The sequence below is a fragment of the Grammomys surdaster genome, unplaced genomic scaffold, assembly GCF_004785775.1.
Source record: "Grammomys surdaster isolate TR1022 unplaced genomic scaffold, NIH_TR_1.0 187, whole genome shotgun sequence".
NCBI lineage: Eukaryota > Metazoa > Chordata > Mammalia > Rodentia > Muridae > Grammomys > Grammomys surdaster.
Genome location: NW_021604632.1, coordinates 8,750,610 through 8,769,722, shown reverse-complemented (window position 1 = coordinate 8,769,722; position 19,113 = coordinate 8,750,610). Strand labels below are relative to the sequence as shown.

Sequence of the window (19,113 nt, the reverse complement as noted above, 5' to 3'; positions counted from 1 at the left end):
CTTCCGGGACGGAGCTGTAGAGTGCGCACGCGCGCACGTGGGCCCCGGGCGGAGAGAGGCGAGGTCCCGGGGAGCGAGTGCCAGGCGGTAGGTGAGTTCGTGGAGAGCCCCCGGGGGCAGCTGAAACAGTGGGTTTGGAAGGGCTGCAGTTCACCCGGGGTCGGGGGCCCGCGGGCCTTGTTAGATGCTCGGTTCTGAGGCGAAGTGGAAGCTACTCCGTGGACCTGGGAGAGAGCAGGGCTGGGGAACACCTCGCGCTCTTCAGTCGCTCTTCAGAACGTGCCCGCTCTGCCTGTGGCTCCTTTGAGGGTAGAGGAGTAAGAGGCGAGCAAGTGATACTCCCAGTAAGTGTGTGTCAGGTAGCTGCTAGATCAGGCAGGCTGGGAGAGACCACCAAGTTCTGTCATTGCCTACTCGTGCTCTGGGTTCCCCTCCCCCATCAGCCCCTTGTCAGTCTTAGGATGGGTCTGTGATTTGCAAACTCAGTAATGTTGAGGAGAGAAGTTATTGGTAAAGTGCCGATTTTCAAACTCTCTTCCTCCAAGAGGTTAGAAAGATGGAGGGATGGAGTGGTTGGCCTTTGGGAGTTAAGTTGCTGAAGCTTCCTGATTGAGCTTCTGGAGACTGAAGAGTCTTGCTGCGGCATTATTAGAAATGAACTTAGGTGAGAGATCATGGAACCTCCCGTCCAACAGTGATGATAATAGATTGAATGCATAGGGGATTCTCCATTAATACTTAACAGTGACTCTTTTTGTCCCTCCAGGAATGGGTGAATTTAAAGTCCACCGAGTACGTTTCTTTAATTACGTTCCATCAGGCATCCGATGTGTGGCTTACAATAACCAGTCAAACAGATTGGCTGTTTCACGAACAGATGGCACGGTGGAAATTTATAACTTGTCAGCAAACTATTTTCAGGAGAAAGTAAGTCTTTTGGGAGCCTGGTGTGGTATTCCTGATGTTAATTCTTTTCTTAACTTCAATTCTACAACTTCCGTGTCCTGTCTTCAGATAGATCAAGTGACTCTTCCTGCTGTGGACTTGCTTAGAGCTTCTGTAGCATATCTGAGATCCCTTGATGGGTGAAAGCAGCTCAGGGATTTGATCTGTCTAACGCTGTTTAAACAGATCCTGCCTAGGAATTGTGTCACTATATGCCACTTGAGGACCAAAGTTTGCTGGATCTTTTGGCCACTACAAGAAAAAAAAATTGTTGAGATCATGTGATTCTGGTAAAATAGCATTTCTTGCTGAAGGTCTTAGTAGGCCTTCCATTGACAATGGAAATTTTTCAAACATTGTAATATCAGAAGATTTTACTGACATAGCAGCAAGAAGACTCCCAAGTTCCCCTGTCTCCAAGAATGTAGACTTATTTGTCTGTTTGGGAATAGAAGAGACTTTTAATTAGATGAAATGTCTCTTTTGGGTACACATAAAAATTTATTCGTTTTGTGTGTACCAGTATTTTGCCTACATGCATATATGTACACTTCAGATGTGCCCAATGCCTACAGTGGTCAGAAGAGGGCATTAGATCCCCTAGAATTAGATTTAGAAGTGGTTATGAACTACCATTATTAGGTGCTGGGAACCCTTTACAAGAACAAATGCTTTTTTTGTTTGTTTGTTTGTTTGTTTTTGAGACAGGGTTTCTCTGTGTAGCCCTGGCTGTTCTGGAACTCACTCTGTAGACCAGGCTGGCCTCCAACTCAGAAATCCACCTGCCTCTGCCTCCCAAGTGCTGGGATTAAAGGCGTGCACCACCACTGCCCAGCAAGAACAAATGCTCTAACTGTTGAGCCATCTCTCCAGCACCAAAGACTTTCTCCTCAAGAACACTAGTTACTAATTTTCTTCATGTCAACATGCAACTCAGTTCAAAAGAGAAGTAATGGGTAGATGAGTACTCAGTACCCGGCAGTCTGGCACCTAAGATGTAGGCACTCTGTAAATGTTTCCAAGAGTGAGTGTCAAGTACTGGTGATGAATCATGTGTCAGAGCTTTTACATTCCTGAAGAAAGGCCTGTAAACAGACAGTTTCTCCTCTGTATAATCAATCTAGAAGTACTCTTGACAGGTAGCTTTAGGGATCCTCTATAGCATTGGCTTCCTGAAGAACTACTGTGTGTAGAACAGTTGCAGGTCCTTGCCCACAACAAATTGGTCACTGCTAGAAACAGGACAAACATGGTTGGGTGTACACCTGTTGCATGGTGTGACTTTTATGTTTGTCGTTTATAACCACTCTACTGGCATAATTTGGATTTTTCCTTAGTGTCTCTTTTCACTGCTAAACTTCAAATTCTGTAAGATCAGGGACTACATCAGCACTGTTTGTGACTATACTCCTGCTCTATGTCTAGTACAAAGCCACTGCTAAGTTACTGTTCAGGGAATAAGTCCTCCATTTCTTCCCTACCTTTCCTATTTTTAGCAGCTAACTAATTCAGTCTCGTCTTCTGTTTTCTCCATGTCTCCTTTCCTATTTGTTAAATTGGTAGCCTCTGGCCCAGTGAGATGTCTCAGTCAGTAAAGGTCCTTGCTTCTGAGCCTGAAAACCTGAGTTTGATCTCTGTAGCCCATTTGGTGGAAGAAGAGAACAACTCCTGCCAGCTGCCCTCTGACTTTCGTGTGCACGTACACTACTTGCGTATACACTAAGTAAATAAGTGTAATAAATTGCTGACGTAGTCACATCACTCTCAGAGTGAGACAAACATTAGAATAAAAAGGTTAGGAGCCAGGAGTAAAGAAAGCTGTGTTCCCATCGTTCTGTTGACTTAGGCTTTTCAGGCAAGCCACTTTACCCATCTGTCTCTTGGCTTTGCAAGTTCAGATAGGAAACATTGTATCAAGCAGACATAAATTTTTTGTTTGTTTGTTTTTTGTTTTTCGAGACAGGGTTTCTCTGTGTAGCCCTGGCTGTCCTGGAACTCACTTTGTAGACCAGGCTGGCCTAGAACTCAGAAATCCGCCTGCCTCTGCCTCCCAAGTGCTAGGATTAATGGTGTGTGCCACCACTGCCCAGCCGAACAGACATAAAATTAAAATGCCCAGAAAGTACTTGTAATCTGAGAGTATGGCCAGGTAGGTGTGGTATGGTACACACCTTTAATTCCAGAAGACAGAGCAAGCTTGTCTCTGAGTTCTGGGCCAGCCTGGTCTACATAAAGAGTTCTATCTAGGACATTGAGGGCTACATAGTGTGAGGCTCTGCCTCAAAGGAAAAGTAGAAAAGGGGCCTGAGTCCTGAACAAAAAACTGGAGTTGACCGGGTTGTTTTTTAAGCATCTCTTCCAGGTGAACTGGACACGAGATTGAGGTAGTGTGAAGTGTGCACACTGGCATTCAGCATGTATGCACTCATGCTTCTCTTGATGGAGGTCCATTTTGAGAAATTGGAATCTGGTGGGCAGTTGTAACACAGTAGAAAATATTTGTGTGAAAAACAAGTCAGCCCCAGGTGTTTTGTCTTTGGCATATTTAAGCAAGACACAATTTGGTGAAAATGTATTCTGGCGATAACTCGATCCCAAGTTTACCAAAGCATACGTAAATCTTGAGGAACAAACTAAGCTAAATACAGGGCAGACATGACTGCATTAAAACTCTTTGTGAAGTTCGTAAAGATAGGTTCTACAGGTAGACTGGAGAAGCAAGCTGAAGATAAGAGTCTGCAGGAGGATCAGATGCTGAAGAAGTCTAGCCACTCAGATAGCACAGAGCTCACCAGACTATTGAGCTCCTAGCTTTGTGGGAGAATAACAGGTTATCTGTCCCTTCCCTTCAAGGAACAACCCTGTGTGCTGACATTCCAGGTTCCTCTGGTGCTTAGCTGTGAGCACAGAGAACTCCAAGTTTGTAATAGCTTTTAGAAAATTAGATACTTCAACCGGTTGGTGGTGGCACAGGCCTTTAATCCCAGCACTTGGGAGGCAGAAGCAGTTGGATCTTTCTGAGTTTGAGACCAGAGCAAGTTACAATATAGCCAGAACTGTTACTTTGTTTTGAGACAGAAAAACTGTCTCAAAAAAACAACAAAAAAGAATTTTAGATACTTCATATCCAACTGGACACTAATCCAACTTTTTGTGCATGGGGACTTACTGCGTGGGGCCCACCCTGGCTTCAGGTGTCCTGCCTCTGCTTCCCAGGTACTAGGATTAGAGTTATACAAGCCCCCACACCTGTTGAGTCAGTCTTGACTCTCCTAATTCTTATTGGTTATAGAGCTTCTGCTGAACTAGTCCTCGTTTAAGAGAGAGGGACATGTATAACATGTAGTGTTAAGTAACTATTATTTGAAGCTGAAAGAGATGAAAGCGTGTAACAGACACAAATGTTTGATAGTGACAAACTAGTAGTTATCTGTGAGGAAATACTTTTCAGGTGCTGGTGACTGAAGAATTCATAGCAAGTTGGGAAGGTATGCGGCCCTATGGTTTTGAATTCATGGCAGGTTGAGAAATGACAATGCCTCTGTAGTTTTTCCCAGGTCATGAGTCTCGGGGTACTGAAGCCCTGTGTTGGGCAGAAGGGCAGCGGCTCTTTAGTGCTGGACTGAATGGAGAAATTCTTGAGTATGACCTACAGGCACTAAACATCAAGTACACTTTGGATGCCTTTGGAGGACCCATCTGGAGCATGACTGCCAGCCCCAATGGCTCTCAACTTTTGGTCAGTAAGCAACTATTGATAATTCAAAATTGATTAGTCTATGGCCACGCAAACCTCTCTACCCATGTTTGTGTTATGTAATGTAGGAACTGTGGGTACCAGGAATCATAAAACATAGGGTTTGAATTGACACTGAAGCTTAAAAATTCCTGGAGGTGGGCTAGAGAAGTGGTCATCAGTTAAAAGTATTCCTGCCCTTCCAGAGGATCTGGGTTTGATTCCCAGTACCCACTCGGTGGCTCTCTACAGTCTAACTCTCGTCTGACTTATATACTATCCTAGATATCTCCATCTGGGTTTAAAGGTCTTTTATCTGGGCCATGGGTCTCTGGTAGGTGTGTGTAAAGCCTTACTTCTAATCTGTGCCATGTGCAGAAATTCAGGTCGACCAGGAGTATACTATCAATGTCTTGATGACAGGTCCCCTCCCCCTCTCACAAGCTGTTTTGGTTTGTTTTGATTTTAGGCAAGTGATAGCTTTAGGGAAAAAACAACGTATGCTTGTGGGGGTGGGGGAGTATTAGTCCTGTACAAAGGCTCATTTTGTCTGTTTTCTACCTGTCTCTAACAGGTTGGTTGTGAAGATGGCTCTGTGAAACTGTTTGAAGTCACCCCAGACAAAATCCAATTTGCAAGAAATTTTGACCGACAAAAAAGTAAGGCTTGTTTTGGATTGGGCAATGAACAACTTCAACAAGAAGTCATGTTTTTGTGTCACTAAAGTAATAGGATATTTTCCTGTGGCTATAGGAAGTGTTTTGTATATACACTAATTTTTTATCTGAGCACAAGGGAAGTTCTAGAAGGCGCCCTGTTATGTAGCATAGTTGTGATTGCCTGACTAAGCAAATATACAGAAGTTCAAAAGTAGAAAACTAGTGTTTTGTGAAAATGAGTATATTGTGTATCACCTGCATCTTAGCCCGGGTTTATGTTGTGATAAACTCCCATGCCTAAAAGCAACTTGGAGAGGAACAGGTCTATTTCAGTCTCCAGTTCCATAGCACGGTCCCACCAAGGTAGCCGGGGGCAGAAACTCAAGCAGGGCAGGAGCTGATGCAGAGGCTATGGAGGTGTGCTGCTTGCTTAGCCTGCTTTCTTTCTTTCTTTCTTTCTTTTTTTTTTTTTTTAGGTTTTTCGAGACAGGGTTTCTCTGTATAGCCCTGGCTGTCCTGGCACTCACTCTGTAGACCAGGCTGGCCTCGAACTCAGAAATCCGCCTGCCTCTGCCTCCCAAGTGCTGGGATTAAAGGTGTGCGCCACCACCACCCGGCAGCCTGCTTTCTTATAGCACCCAGGAACACCAGTCCTGGGGTGACACCACCAACTGTGGGCTGGGTCTCTCCCACATTAATCAACTATCCAGAAAGTGTGCCTCAAGTTCACCCACAGGCCCGTCTGGTTGGGACGTTTTCTCATTTGAGGGTCTCTCCAAAATGACTCTGGCTTTGTCAAGTTGACATTAAATCAGCAGTGTACCCTGCAGAAACTCCTGTTCTGTGAAATGTAAACACTTTTGCATAGAGTCTTAAAACTGACTTTTTAAGTGATGTGCTTCTTGAGGCTGATTCCACTGTGGGACTAGACTGCCTTAAACTCCTCATCCTCTGCCTCTATCTCCTGAGTGCTGAAGTTACAGATTAGTACCACAAGAAAGCTGCCATTCCTTTGTTCCCCCTTCCTCCTGCTCTTTATGACATGTGTTCTCACACTGTGGCCTACACTTGCCTGGTGCTCTGTGTAGCCCTGGCTGGCCTTAAACTCAGACAATCCTTCCTCAGTGGTGCAATTACCTCTTAAGTTTTGCTGGCTGTGGTTCTTAACCCTACTAGCCAATTTAAATGGCATGGGGAGTGTCATGAGCCGCTGCTGGGGTTGGGGCTCTGGGATGTACCAGCACTCGGATGCAGAGCAGGGGTTGCCAAATACTTTATGAAACACTGAGCACAACCATACTGAGGCTTTGGAGGTACTACAGCCTCTGCAAACTCTGGGTGTAGCACGGAAACACCCAAAGACAGTCTGCGAACAGACGTGTGTGCTGTATGCTGGTAGAACTTGATTTTAAAAACAAACAGTGGATTGTAGTTTGTTGGTGCCTGTTTTAGAATTAGTGACCATGATGTGTATTCTCTGTGTCCTTTGGTAATTTTGTCAGGCTGACAAAAAACTGACCAGCACAACCACCAAAAGAGAAAAAAAGTAAAAACATAACTACAGCTGGTTAACAGCAAGGATCTGTTCTGAGAAACGTAATGTTAAATTATCGTGTGAGCATCGTCACGCAGACATGCCTGCATAAAGCAGGGTGGCCGACGTCACTGGGCAGTACGATCCTGTAAGGGCGCCCTCCTATAGCTAGTGCATCCTTGTTTATGATGTCAATATTTGTGCATGGCCGTACATATGTTTGAGCACTTGTGCAAGTATGTCTCTTTAATCTGTGAGAAGTCAGTGTCTGTGCACACTGAAATTTCCTTAGGTTACCACCACATTCTCTAAAGAAAACATATTTACACATTTTCCTCATCTATTTATACATTATTAAAGCGAGTTGTCAGATACTTTATTGTGGGTCACAGGACAGCTTATCAACCATGGTGGCTGAGGAAACTTAAGGCTGAGCTGTGCCAGCCCTGTGGGTGATTGTGGAAGGAGAGCCCAGTTAGGTTTTGTCGTATATTTATATGGCGCTTTTTTTATTGTTTTCTTACTCCTAAGGTCGGATCCTGAGTCTCAGCTGGCATCCTGCTGGTACCCATGTTGCAGCTGGTTCCATAGACTACGTTAGCGTGTTTGATGTCAAATCAGGTGACTGTCTTCTCTGTTTAGTACATTTGGGGTGTGGGTTTTGTCAGATTTATATTTCTCGGTTTCTAAATCTTGACTTTGTCTCTTTCAATGACCTGATGGCCTTACTCCTCACTAATCTCTCCACGAGTCCATCACAAATCTCGCCCATTGTTTTCTACACATTTGTTCTGTGTGTGTATGTCTGTGTGTCTGTCTCTGCATTTCTGTGTTATATGTGTGCATATGCCTCTGTAAGTACCGGAGGGGATGTGAGACGTTCTTCTTTATTGCTTACTCTCCCTGCTCCTTTTGATGCAGTTTTCATTTTTTTGTTTTTAATATAACCTGGCAAGAAACTAGTCCTGATGATCCTCCTGTCTCCAGTCCCTCTATGTTGGGGTTACAGACATCTAGGGACCAGGCCCAGTTTTTACACATGTTCTGGAATCCAGTCCCCCCTCTACTTGCATAGTAAGCCCTTGTAACTGCTGAGCCATCTCTAGCCTCCTCTTGCTGTGTTTGGTTACCACTGCTGCTTTTTAGGGGCTCTCCACCCTTCAGTGGGGGCTGGCAGCACTTTTTTTATAGAGGATATGACAGTAGCTTTTTTACTCCAAAGTAATGACTTTCTTTTCCTGTTCTTGGCCTGGAAAATTGGGCTACTAGACACCTTCAGTGTGAGCTTCCCTTTAACTTGTTAGATTAGCATATTTGTGCGTGCAAAATACAGAGACTAAATGGGTCAGACATGTCTTCTTGTCTTTCTTTTTCCTCAGTGCCTGATTTGTGCATTTCTTTGTCTGTCTGTATTACACATGCCTATAACCAGAGAACTCCTTAAGGCTTTTTACAAAAAGAAGAATCCCCCTGTCCCTTCTCCCACTCCCCAAAGTAAGCCACTGCAAGTCTTAGTTGATTCTTTTGGGGTTTATCTCTGCTGTGCATGACATGTTTATAATTCTGAATTGTGGTTTTTACTTTCTGTACATTATTGACTTGAACACTGAATCTTCCCTTTGTACCTTGTGCCGTGAGTGTCCAAGCACACGGTCTCCTGCTCCTTCCCATATGCTGCTTTTAACTGGGTTCCACTCAGTGGTCAGCCATTTCCATCATGGCTGCACTGTGTGTGGCTCACAGAGGACGTTATTCTCCTTCCTGTCTGCTTCCTGTCTAATATTCTTCTTCTCCCTCGGTTCCTGCCACTTGATCCTTGAAATCTTTCAGCTGTATAAGTTGATACAAAACACATCTGAGTGGTTTGATGGTTTTGTTTGTTTTTCCTGCCATTTCTATGTCTTTAAAAATGAGTCTCTTTGTTTTGACTTCTGGTCTAGCTTAGCCGCTTGGGACCTGCTGCACAGGTGTAGGGTTGGAAGACTGGTGTTTCAGTCCCTTTTGCTTCTGTCTTGTTTAAGATTCCCCCTTTTCCTGTTAGGAAGTCTAATGCCATTCTAATTAGTGGCCCTTTTGTTCGTGCAGAGAGTTAGGCTTCTGTTTGGTTTCTAGGCCCCTTGAGCATGTGCCTCTTCCCCTTTCCTTCTCCTATGTGGATGATTTCTTTGTTTCTTTGTTGGAAATTCAACCTAGGGCCCTGTATGCAGAGGTGAGCCCTCTGCCCCCAGGCCCTGAAATCTTCATCATACTTACTGATGTCTGAATGTGTTATGGGTTTGGGTTTGGTTAGTTGGGTTTTTCTCTGGTGTTAGTCAGTTGTGTTCTGTATCTGAGTTTCTTTCTTCCCTTTCTGGTGTTTTGTTACTTCAGTGTAGGTCTTCTGACTTTCTCCGTCACTCTTATTTTTTTATCTTTTCTGACTTCACTGCTTGCTAAGATACATTTGTTGTTTTTAATATCTTAATCTTTGTAGTGGAATTTTCACTTAGCTACTTCCAAAGGTCTTTCCGTGTTTCAGCTGTTGGAGTTTGAACCTGGGTCTTTGTTGAGCTGTGTTCTGGGACTAAGCCTATGGTCTCAGAAGCTAATCTTTCTTGGTTTTTGTTGTTGTTTTGTTTGTTTGTTTGTTTCGAGACAGGGTTTCTCTGTGTAAGCCTGGTTGTTCTGGAACTCACTCTGTAGACCAGGCTGACCTCCAACTCAGAGATCTGCCTGCCTCTGCCTCCCAAGTTGATCTTTCTTCTTTAAGCGTTATAGTTTGGTTTTTGATTGTGTATGCTCGTGAAGGAATCTGCTAGGACCGTAGTTACGGGTGGTGCTGGGAACCAAACTCCAGTCCCCTGTGAGTACAGTGAGCACTGAACAACTGCGCTGTCTCTCCAGCCCCCACCCTGACGCTGTTACTAATAATGTCTGGCAAGTGTTCTGCACCCTCCTGTCCTTCTGTTAGTCCGCTTGGCTTTTCTCATTAGAGAAACCTTTCTTCCCATGTGTGCTGTTTGCTCCTGTCACCGTAGCGGGACCCCCAAGCATGACTTTCCCTGCAGAGGCTTCTGGGTGGCAGGTCTGGAAACTTGTAAAGTCAGGAGCTTACACTTTTTTTTCTTGAGTGACTTGAAATCAATCAGTTGTGTGTGTTTGTTTGTTTGTTTGTTTGTTTGTTTTGGTTGGGGATCAGCCTAACCCTGAGTGCTACATGTTCCAGCACTGATCTGCATTCATACTCCCCCACTCTCTGTTCCTGGGAGCCCTGGAAGTGCAGGCCCAGCTGTCCGTGTTCTGAGGAGTGAAAATCTGTGTTCCTTCCAGCCACAGTTCCCAAAGCCTTTTGTGTAAGAAATTCTGTTGAGATAGAGTTTAGTTAATATCTGGCCGCATACTCGGGAGATCAGTACCTCAAGGTCCAGCAGTCTCTTCTTGGAGGCCCCTCATACCTCTAGTCTCTGAAGTACAGAGTCCCCAGCTCCTGAGGCTGTCAAAGTATAAGTCAGGGCTTCTTGGCTTTCTTTAAGGCTAACCTGCATGTTGATTTCAAGGCCCTGCTTGAAACCACCCTGAGTCCACCCTGAGTCTTTGACACTTTTCTTTTCTCCCTTTCTTATACACAGAGTGTGGGGAAGCACAGGGTATAACGTATACACGCAGTATGCCAGCTTTTAAGTGACCAGGGATCCTTCTATTCCACTTCCCCAGAAGGGATGCCAGTTCTTCTGCTCTGTCTTTCTCCCTCCCTCTCACCTCACTCCTTCCTCTTCCCATTTTGGAGTTTTAAAACAGTTTAACACAGCTGCCATTTACTGCCTAGCTGTATTCAGATGTCTAACTCAGTGTATGCTTGCCTGTGCAGTTTTGAAAACCTAAAGCTAAACATGTGTGCCTTTCTTGTTTTTCAGGGAGCATAATTCGTAAAATGGTTTTAGATAGACAACACCTGGGAGTGACTAAGTCAAGGTGCATAGTGTGGGGTGTTGCCTTCCTGTCCGACGGCACCGTCATCAGTGTGGACTCTGTTGGAAAGGTGCAGTTATGGGACTCTGCTACTGGGACGCTTGTCAAGAGCCATGTCATCGCCAATGCTGACGTGCAGTCTATCGCTGTTGCTGACGTGAGTACGGTCCCGGCCCAGGTTGTCCCTGAACTTACGACCTCCTGCCTCAGTCTTCTGAGTAGCTAGGATTACAAGCTTGTGTGACCAAGCTCGTCTTCCAAGTCTTAAGGTGTCTCTGCCCCTCTCTCTCTTTCTTTCTCTCTCTCGCTTTCTCTCTCTCTTCCTCTCTCTCTCTCAGATTTATTTTATGTATGTGAGTACTTTGTTGCTGTCTTCAGACACCAGAAGACGGAATCAAATCTTGTTACAGATGGTTGTGAGCCACCATGCGGTTGCTGGGAATTGAACTCAGGACCTCTGGAAGAGCAGTCAGTGCTCTTAACCACTGAGCCATCTCTCCAGCCCCTTAGGGTCTCTCTTTTCCCATACATTGCTTATGTGACTTAGAAGGATTCATTTTTTTTCTCACAACACATTTTTTTGTTGTTAACTTAAAGCTATTTTTATGAACTTCTTCTCGTACTAAGCGCAGTTTGTCTATAGTCACATGTCACCTAATGGCAGGATCACATGCTGAGAAATCTATCGGGTGATTTCAACATTGTACCAATGTCCCAGAGTGCACTTAGGGAAGCAGGTAGTAGGAGAGGCTCCTGTGTTGCACACCTAACGCACCAATTGTGTGTGCTCTTCCTTTACACAACTAGCAGCAGAGAAATGTAACTAGTAAACCGTGTAAACAGTGACGTCATAGAAACTCATGCTGCGTTTTTAATAGAAATGTTGAACTTCATAAAGGTATTCGTTAAGCTGATAAGACGGCTCAGCGGGTAATGACACTTTCGCCAAGTAAGGAGAGAACAAACACGTGTAAAACTAATCAGTTTCATTTAAGGAGATACTACCTCCAAGGAAATAAAAATACTAAGTGCCTTATTTGAAAGTGGAAGTTTTGTTTATCTCTCAAGATTTACAGCAGACAGAGAAATCCTGTCTCAAAAAGCAAAATAAAATTTAAAAAAAATTATATAATTTCTTATTTTATGTACATTGGTTTTTTTGCCTACATGTCTGTCTGTCTGTGTGAGAGTGTTGAATCCTCTGGAATAGGAGTTACAGACAGTTGTGAGTTGCTATGTAGTTGCTGGGAATTGAACCCGAGTTCTCTTGAAAGAGCAGCCAGCATTCTTATACACTGAGCCATCTCATTAGCTCTCCCCCTTTTTAATATGCATGAGTGTTTTGCCGATGTGTGTCTCTGATGGATCCCTTAGAACTGGAATTGCAGACAGCTGTGAGCTGACATATGGGTGCTGGGAATTGAACCCAGATCTCTGAAAGAGCAGGTACCACTGAGCCATCTCTCCAGCCCCACCACTACCCCTTTTTTAATATTTGATATGTGTGGGTGTGGGTATATACAGGTGTGTAGAAGTCAGGCTTCAATCCATTTGGAGCAAGAGTTCTATAGAAGTTGTAAGCTGCGTTACAGGAGTGCTGGGAACTGAACTCAGGTTCACTGATAGAGCAGTAGTACCCTTAACCTCAGAACGAGCACTCCAACCCTGCAGTTCTTAAAAATCTTACAAGCCAGGCAGTAGTGGCGCATGCTTTTAATCCTAGCACTTGGGAGGCAGAGACAGGTGGATTTCTGAGTTCGAGGCCAGCCTGGTCTACAGAGTGAGTTCCAGGACAGCCAGAACTACACAGAGAAACCCTGTCTCGAAAAACCAAAAAAAAAAAAAAAAACTTACAGTAAGATAAAAATCTCCCACCCAAACCAACCTAGAGTACAATTTAAAGGTGTGTTTACACCAGTGTCATTGCAAGTTGTGAGCGATGTTTTATGTACAGCTCTGATGTCACTGGGAAATGGGAACTTTTCTGATCCAGTAGATTTTTTTGTATGATATTCTGGTTTGTCATTGAATGTGTAGCATGTGACTGGCTGCATAACATAATTGGCCATACTAATTGTTAACATTGTCAGCAGGGGGCGCATTGCTACCTATGTACGAGCTTGCTCCTCTGATGGGACTGCTCCTGGGAACCTCCCTTCTGATTCAGGGCAGGAGGGTTTTTTGGGTTTTTTTGTTTTTTGTTGTTGTTGTTTGTTTGTTTGTTTGTTTCTCCTGAGCTGCCCAGATAAAAAAGCTGAAGGAATATTTTCCCATCTGGAGTGTTTTGTTGACATCTATCCCCTTGTGATTTTATCTCTCAGCAAGAAGACAGTTTTGTGGTGGGCACAGCTGAGGGCACGGTATTCCATTTCCAGCTGGTGGCCATGACTTCCAACAGCAGTGAGAAGCAGTGGGTCCGAACGAAGCCGTTCCAGCATCACACTCATGACGTGCGCACTGTGGCCCACAGCCCAACAGCTCTGATATCAGGAGGTAGGTCCTCCCCCAGCCAGCTGCCCTCGACTCTACCAGCTCTGGCTGTTTTCTCTTCATGAAGGACGTCTCTCACTGTGTGTTCCCTCTCTGCTGCCTTTTTGCTTCAGGCACTGACACCCACCTAGTTATTCGGCCTCTCATGGAGAAAGTGGAGGTAAAGAATTACGATGCTGCTCTCCGAAAGATCACTTTCCCCCACGTGAGTATCCCCTCGCACCCTCAGCATCTTTCTGTCCCTCTATCCAGTGAGACTGAACACAGCTCACACTTCCTAAAGCTGTCTTCATTGTGTTCTGAGGAAAGCCTCCTTGAAGACATCTGCTATGTGTATGTGACTATTGTGGTGATGAGGTGGGTCCGGTTTAGGTGTTGGGAAGGTCTATTCAACTTGTGGGGATAGTACCATCTACCTTATAAGGAACACTACAAGCCTGGTCCTCCACCTAAACAGTAGAGCACACCCACCCTTAAACCAAGCTAACAAAATTCCCATAAAGCAGTTACTAAGGGGAGGGCTGTTTCTTCAGAAAGGAAACTCAGGATGATGTTTGCAGCTAACACACACATTTGGGGGCTGGAGATATGGCCCAGTGGTTCCTGCAAACAGCCCAGCTCTTTTGGCAGCAAGTAACTATCTGTGCCTCCAGCTCAAGAACTGACTCTCGGTTCTCGGTTCTCAGACACTGCATGAATGTGATGCACAGACATACATACAGGCCAAACACCCAAATATATACAATAAAAAGTATATTTTAAAAAAATATCCACATATTTCATGTATGTTGGCAGTGTCTCTTGACTATCTGAGTGCCTCTTTATCCCAGTTTGGATCAGTGTCATTCTCATGGATTCCTTTTTAGTAACTTCCTTAATGATTTCCTTAATTATTCGCTTGTTTGTTTTGTTTTGAGACGGATTTCTCTGTGTAGCACTAGCTGCCCAGAACTCTTTGTAGACCAGGCTGGTCTGGAACTCAGAGATTTCCATGCTCGTGCCTCCCAAGTGCTGGGATTAACGACGTGCACACATGACCAGCTGCATGGTCTTCTACATGTCGTTCTACCCTGTTCTCCGTGGGTCATTCTAAAAGCGTTCATTCCTCTGTGCTTAAAAAATCTTTACTTGCTATTGTTGTCTTCAGCATAGAGCCCTAAATTTTTGATGTGTTTGTAGAACCCATGTTGATATTGGACTGCCCTGTCTCGGTCAGCTTTTTTCGTTCTGAAAAGTCTTTCCACAGTGCTTTTGCATCTGACCTTGAGACACAATGAAAGGTCACATGCCTTTTCCTCCCTGGAACTTGTTACCTTGCCTTCTCTGTTTGACTAATCTTTACCAGTGAACTACTTCTGTTCTGAATATATTCCACAAGTTAGATGACCTTTCTGCTCATCCTCTGTTTATCCATATTAAATCTTGTGCCATACTCTGTAGCATGACGGCCTAGTCTATGTCATTTTTTTAAATGATTCTTTAGGTCAGAGGGTATTTCCATCACCATTGAGTTCTTGATTCCTAGGACAGTGGCTAGACTGTAGTAGGACTTAGGATGTGTTTATCAAATAAATGAATTTCTGGGGTATTTGTTTGTTTTGAGACTGGGTCTCAGTAAGTAGACCAGACTAGCTCTGAACTCACAGAGATCCACCTTCTTCCACCTCCCAAGTGCTGGGCCACTACACCCAGCTAAATAAATGGGTTTCAACAGTAGAGGAGCTGATACGCTAAGATGTTGAATCTGGAAACAAAGCAGTGGATAACATGGTCTGCCAACTTACAACTTTTCAATTCTTGGATGCAGCGGCGTCTCATTTCCTGTTCCAAAAGAAGGCAGCTTCTCCTTTTCCAGTTTGCTCATCACTTGGAGCTTTGGAGACTGGGATCCACAGCTGCAACAGGTTTGTCTGCAGAAAGGGTTTTTATTTTTGTGTGTTTTTTTAAAACTGAAAAGTTTTTTTAATAAGAGAAAAAGGGGGAAAGAATAGCAAAAAGGGCTTATGTATTCTTCACAAATAAAGTGCCGGCCTGGGAGGCCAGGTCCCTGGGTGTGAACCACAGTACTGTCCAGTACACCCTACACCCACACAAAAGGAAACTGGAAGCCAGCCATAATAGTGCATGCCATGAATCCCAGCACATGGGCGGCAGAGGCCTGTGCCAAGAAAAGAAAGAAAATAAATAAGTAAACTGGAAAGAGAATGCAAAGTAGCAAAATTGCAGTTGAAATTCTACCTGTAGAAGTAAGTCACGCATGGTGCCACTTCCCTGGAAGTGGAAAGAGAAGAATCAGAAGCTCAGGACCAAGGCTTGAGGGAGCCTGACGTCCTCTTCTATCCTCCAAGTGCACACACATGCACATAGACAGCTAACTAAAACTACACAGAATCTTACAAATACAAGTGAGCTTAAGCTTCTATAGGATGCATGCAAGAGGTGGTTGGGGTGACAGTTGTGGAATCAGGCGTTGCCCTGCTCTAGCAGATACAAAAGCAGGGTGCTGAAAACTGAGAGGATAGAAGGATGTGTAGAGGCAGTCCTGCATGTAAACAGGCCACGTGGCTCTGGAGTGAGTAACTAGTTTTTAGTGAATTCTCTTCCTTAGAATGTATTGAAATCTGCCCAACTGCATGTCTGTGGAGTGGGGCTTAGCCACGTCAGACACTGGGCCTTAGAGCTCCATTTGCTGCTCATAGCCTTTCGGATTGTGCGTGCTTACATGTAGAAACCAGATTACCCATTGGTAGAAATTCTGTGTTACTGAAGGTTGGCTTTAGAATAGAAAAATGCAGAATTTTTCTTTTTGATGAGGAAAAACTCAGGGAATTTTCTGTTTTTAGGCAAGAACGGAGATACTCTTCCACTCTCCAAAAACGCAGACCATCTCCTGCACCTCAAGACAAAGGTGAGGATGGTTCGTACTCCCCACCCAAGGTCCAGAGCACTTCCATTGTGAATCTGAGTGCCACTCGATCTGTAGCCCAGATTTTGTCATCAGTCAGGTATTGAGAATTTGATAAATGAGTACAAGAAATTGGTTTTCTCCTTTTGGTACTATAAACAGTGTGCATCCTTGTAGCAATTCAGATGGTGCAAATATAAAACTCTAATAAATAAAGATTTTGGTCATTTATGGTGGCACATGCCTGTACATTCCAACATTCAGGAGGCTCCAGAATAAGGGCCACCATAAGTCTGAAGTCAGCCATGGACAGAGATTGAGTCCAGGTCTACTGTATCATCAGGATTAGCCTTAAACAGTTAGAATACTTACCTCAGTCTCCCCCGTGCTGGGATTACAGATATGTACCAGCTTTATTTTTTAACTCTATGTAAACATTACATTGAATTTTGCTTCCCCTTTGAATATTTTTCTTTTTCTTTTTTTCTTCTTCGAGGTATTTTTCCGGGGGTGGGGTTTCAGGACAGGGTTTCTCTGTGTAGCCCTAGCTGTCCTGAAACTTGTTCCGTAGACCAGGCTGGCCTTGAACTCAAAGACTGCCTGCCTTTGCCTCCTGATTGCTGGGATAAAAGGCGTGCATCACCATATCCAACTCAAAGCAGGTGGTCACAGACAGACAAGAAATCAGCACTCCCGATCCTTTGTTGCATTAATGGCTTCCTGCTCATCTTTCCCAGATTGAGGCTTCCTAAGGAACTCAAAGACCTAACATGGTACATAGTTACCTGCAGAGACCCATGGTGGATTTGGAAATCAAAGCTGTACCAATGATGTGTTCTGTCTGGGATTTAGTTACAATACACACAGCACATGAGTGTTTAAGACTATATATAGGCAAAGTGGGTGGTGGTGGCGCACGCCTTTAATCCTAGCACTCAGGAGGCAGAGGCAGGCGGACCTCTGAGTTTGAGGACAGCCAGGGCTTCACAGAGAAACCCTGTTTCCAAAAAAAAAAAAAAAAAAGCCACGTGTGTAGGCCTTTGTGGAAATTAGAGCACTGTGAACTTGAAGATTCCTGTCATAGGAACTTTGTAATAAAGTTTGCCAGCCTTGGTGGTGTTCCCCTCTGAGCCCAGCATTGGGTGTCTAATTTGAGGAGACTGTAGTCAAACAATGAGATTTTGTCTGGAAAAAAGTTGGTTTTCTCTCTCACGTTGCTTCCTCCATTTGCCAGGGCCCTGAGAACATTATCTGCAGCTGTGTTTCCCCGTGTGGAAGTTGGATAGCCTATTCTACAGCGTCTCGGTTTTTTCTCTATCGATTGAAATATGAACGTGATAACATAAGCCTCCAAAGAGTAAGTGAGTGCGGCGCCGTGTGTTCCTGATCAAGAAGAAACTTCCTATCTGTGTAGTTCTTCTTTAGTGAGAAGTAAGATGGTTGTAGCTGTTACAGAGCCTACAGGACCCACGTGATAGAAGGAGAGACTCTCACACCTTAACCTCTGCCCTCTACATACACGGACACAGCACATGTTTTAAACATTTTATTTACTTACTTGTATTGATGTTTTGCATGCATGCACATATGTCTGTTCACCATGTATGTACTGATGCTTGCAGAGGCCAGAAAGGGGAGAGTCCCCTGGGACTGAAGTTACAGGTGGTTGTGAGCTTCTGAATGGGTGCTGGGACTCCGACTCCTGTCTTTTGGAAGAGCAGCCAGTGCTTTTAACCCCTGAACCCACTTTCCAGTATACACACAGTTTTTTGTTTATTTTTAAATCTTATAGAAGGTTCAGCATTACCACTGCAATGGTAAATATATATTTATTGCTATTAATTTTTATACATTTTTAATTAGAATAGAATTTTCCTCCTTTCATTTCCTCTCAGACTTCCCTCTGAGCCCTTATACTCTCTCTACTCTCAAATAGGTAGCTTTTTTTTTCTGTTATTGTTATATACCTGTGTGTGTGCATAAATATATAAGTACAGCCTGCTGAGTCTGTTTTTGTTAGTGTGTGAATGATTTTAGGGCTAATATATTTATTGTGTACATGGAAAAGAAATAGAGAAACATTCCTAGCAAAAATGTTATTTTATTCCCATAGTATGTTATTTCCAAGGTAGAGAATTGACTCGTTACCTTTTGGATGAAGAGAAGGGTAGACAGGCTCTGGGAAGCATTCCAGTACTCCAGGCCCTTTGTGGGTCCTTGCTTGAAAATTCCAAGGTTAATGTAACGTAAGCCTGGCTGTGTCAGGTTTTGGGGTGCTACTTTCTCTCACCGCCTTTCACTGTTGATTTATCCAAAGGTTTCCAAATTACCAGCATTCCTTCGCTCTGCCCTTCATATTTTGTTTTCTGAAGATTCAACAAAGCTCTTTGTGGCATCCAATCAAGGGTCTGTACATACCGTTCATCTGTCGGAGGGAAGTTTCAAGCACTTGCACACTTTCCAGCCACAATCAGGTGGGGATGTCTAACTGGACAGAGGGGCTTGTCAGCATCTCTGGTGTGGCCTTTTTCTCTTTAGACCCTAGCGTCAGGTGCTGCTGCTCTTCTCATTCTGCAGATAAATTCACTCCCATGTTTGCAGTTTAAAGTAGGAGGAGATATCTGGCAGATGGAAGACTCGATGAAATCTGAAATGTTCCTCACACCTACTCTTTTCTCACCGGGTTTTTGATTCCTTATTTGGGGCCAGAGAAGTTTCATCATCCTTAGTTTTGTTAGCAGAGTTAGAAAGAAAGTAAAAGTCCTGACCCCTACTAACCCCCAGTACTTTACCTAGTAACCCCCAGTACTTTACCTAGTAACCCCCTAGTACTTTGCCTGGTAACCCCTCCAATACTTTACCTAGTAACCCCCTAGTACTTTGCCTGGTAACCCCC

The 19,113-nt window shown here is 44.2% G+C and overlaps 1 protein-coding gene across 1 annotated transcript in view; it reads left to right on the top strand.

The window, feature by feature from the left end:
• Nucleotides 1-19,113, top strand: part of Utp4 (UTP4 small subunit processome component) — a 27,795-nt gene continuing 8,682 nt past the window's right edge. Inside the window, exons 1-12 of the mRNA XM_028768570.1 lie at nucleotides 1-91; nucleotides 767-927; nucleotides 4,493-4,684; nucleotides 5,256-5,340; nucleotides 7,406-7,495; nucleotides 10,768-10,979; nucleotides 13,144-13,315; nucleotides 13,426-13,517; nucleotides 15,120-15,216; nucleotides 16,156-16,220; nucleotides 17,452-17,574; nucleotides 18,535-18,691. Of these exons, the coding sequence (XP_028624403.1) occupies nucleotides 769-927; nucleotides 4,493-4,684; nucleotides 5,256-5,340; nucleotides 7,406-7,495; nucleotides 10,768-10,979; nucleotides 13,144-13,315; nucleotides 13,426-13,517; nucleotides 15,120-15,216; nucleotides 16,156-16,220; nucleotides 17,452-17,574; nucleotides 18,535-18,691 (1,444 nt within the window). The 5' untranslated portion in view covers nucleotides 1-91; nucleotides 767-768. The remainder of the gene's footprint in view (nucleotides 92-766; nucleotides 928-4,492; nucleotides 4,685-5,255; nucleotides 5,341-7,405; nucleotides 7,496-10,767; nucleotides 10,980-13,143; nucleotides 13,316-13,425; nucleotides 13,518-15,119; nucleotides 15,217-16,155; nucleotides 16,221-17,451; nucleotides 17,575-18,534; nucleotides 18,692-19,113) is intronic.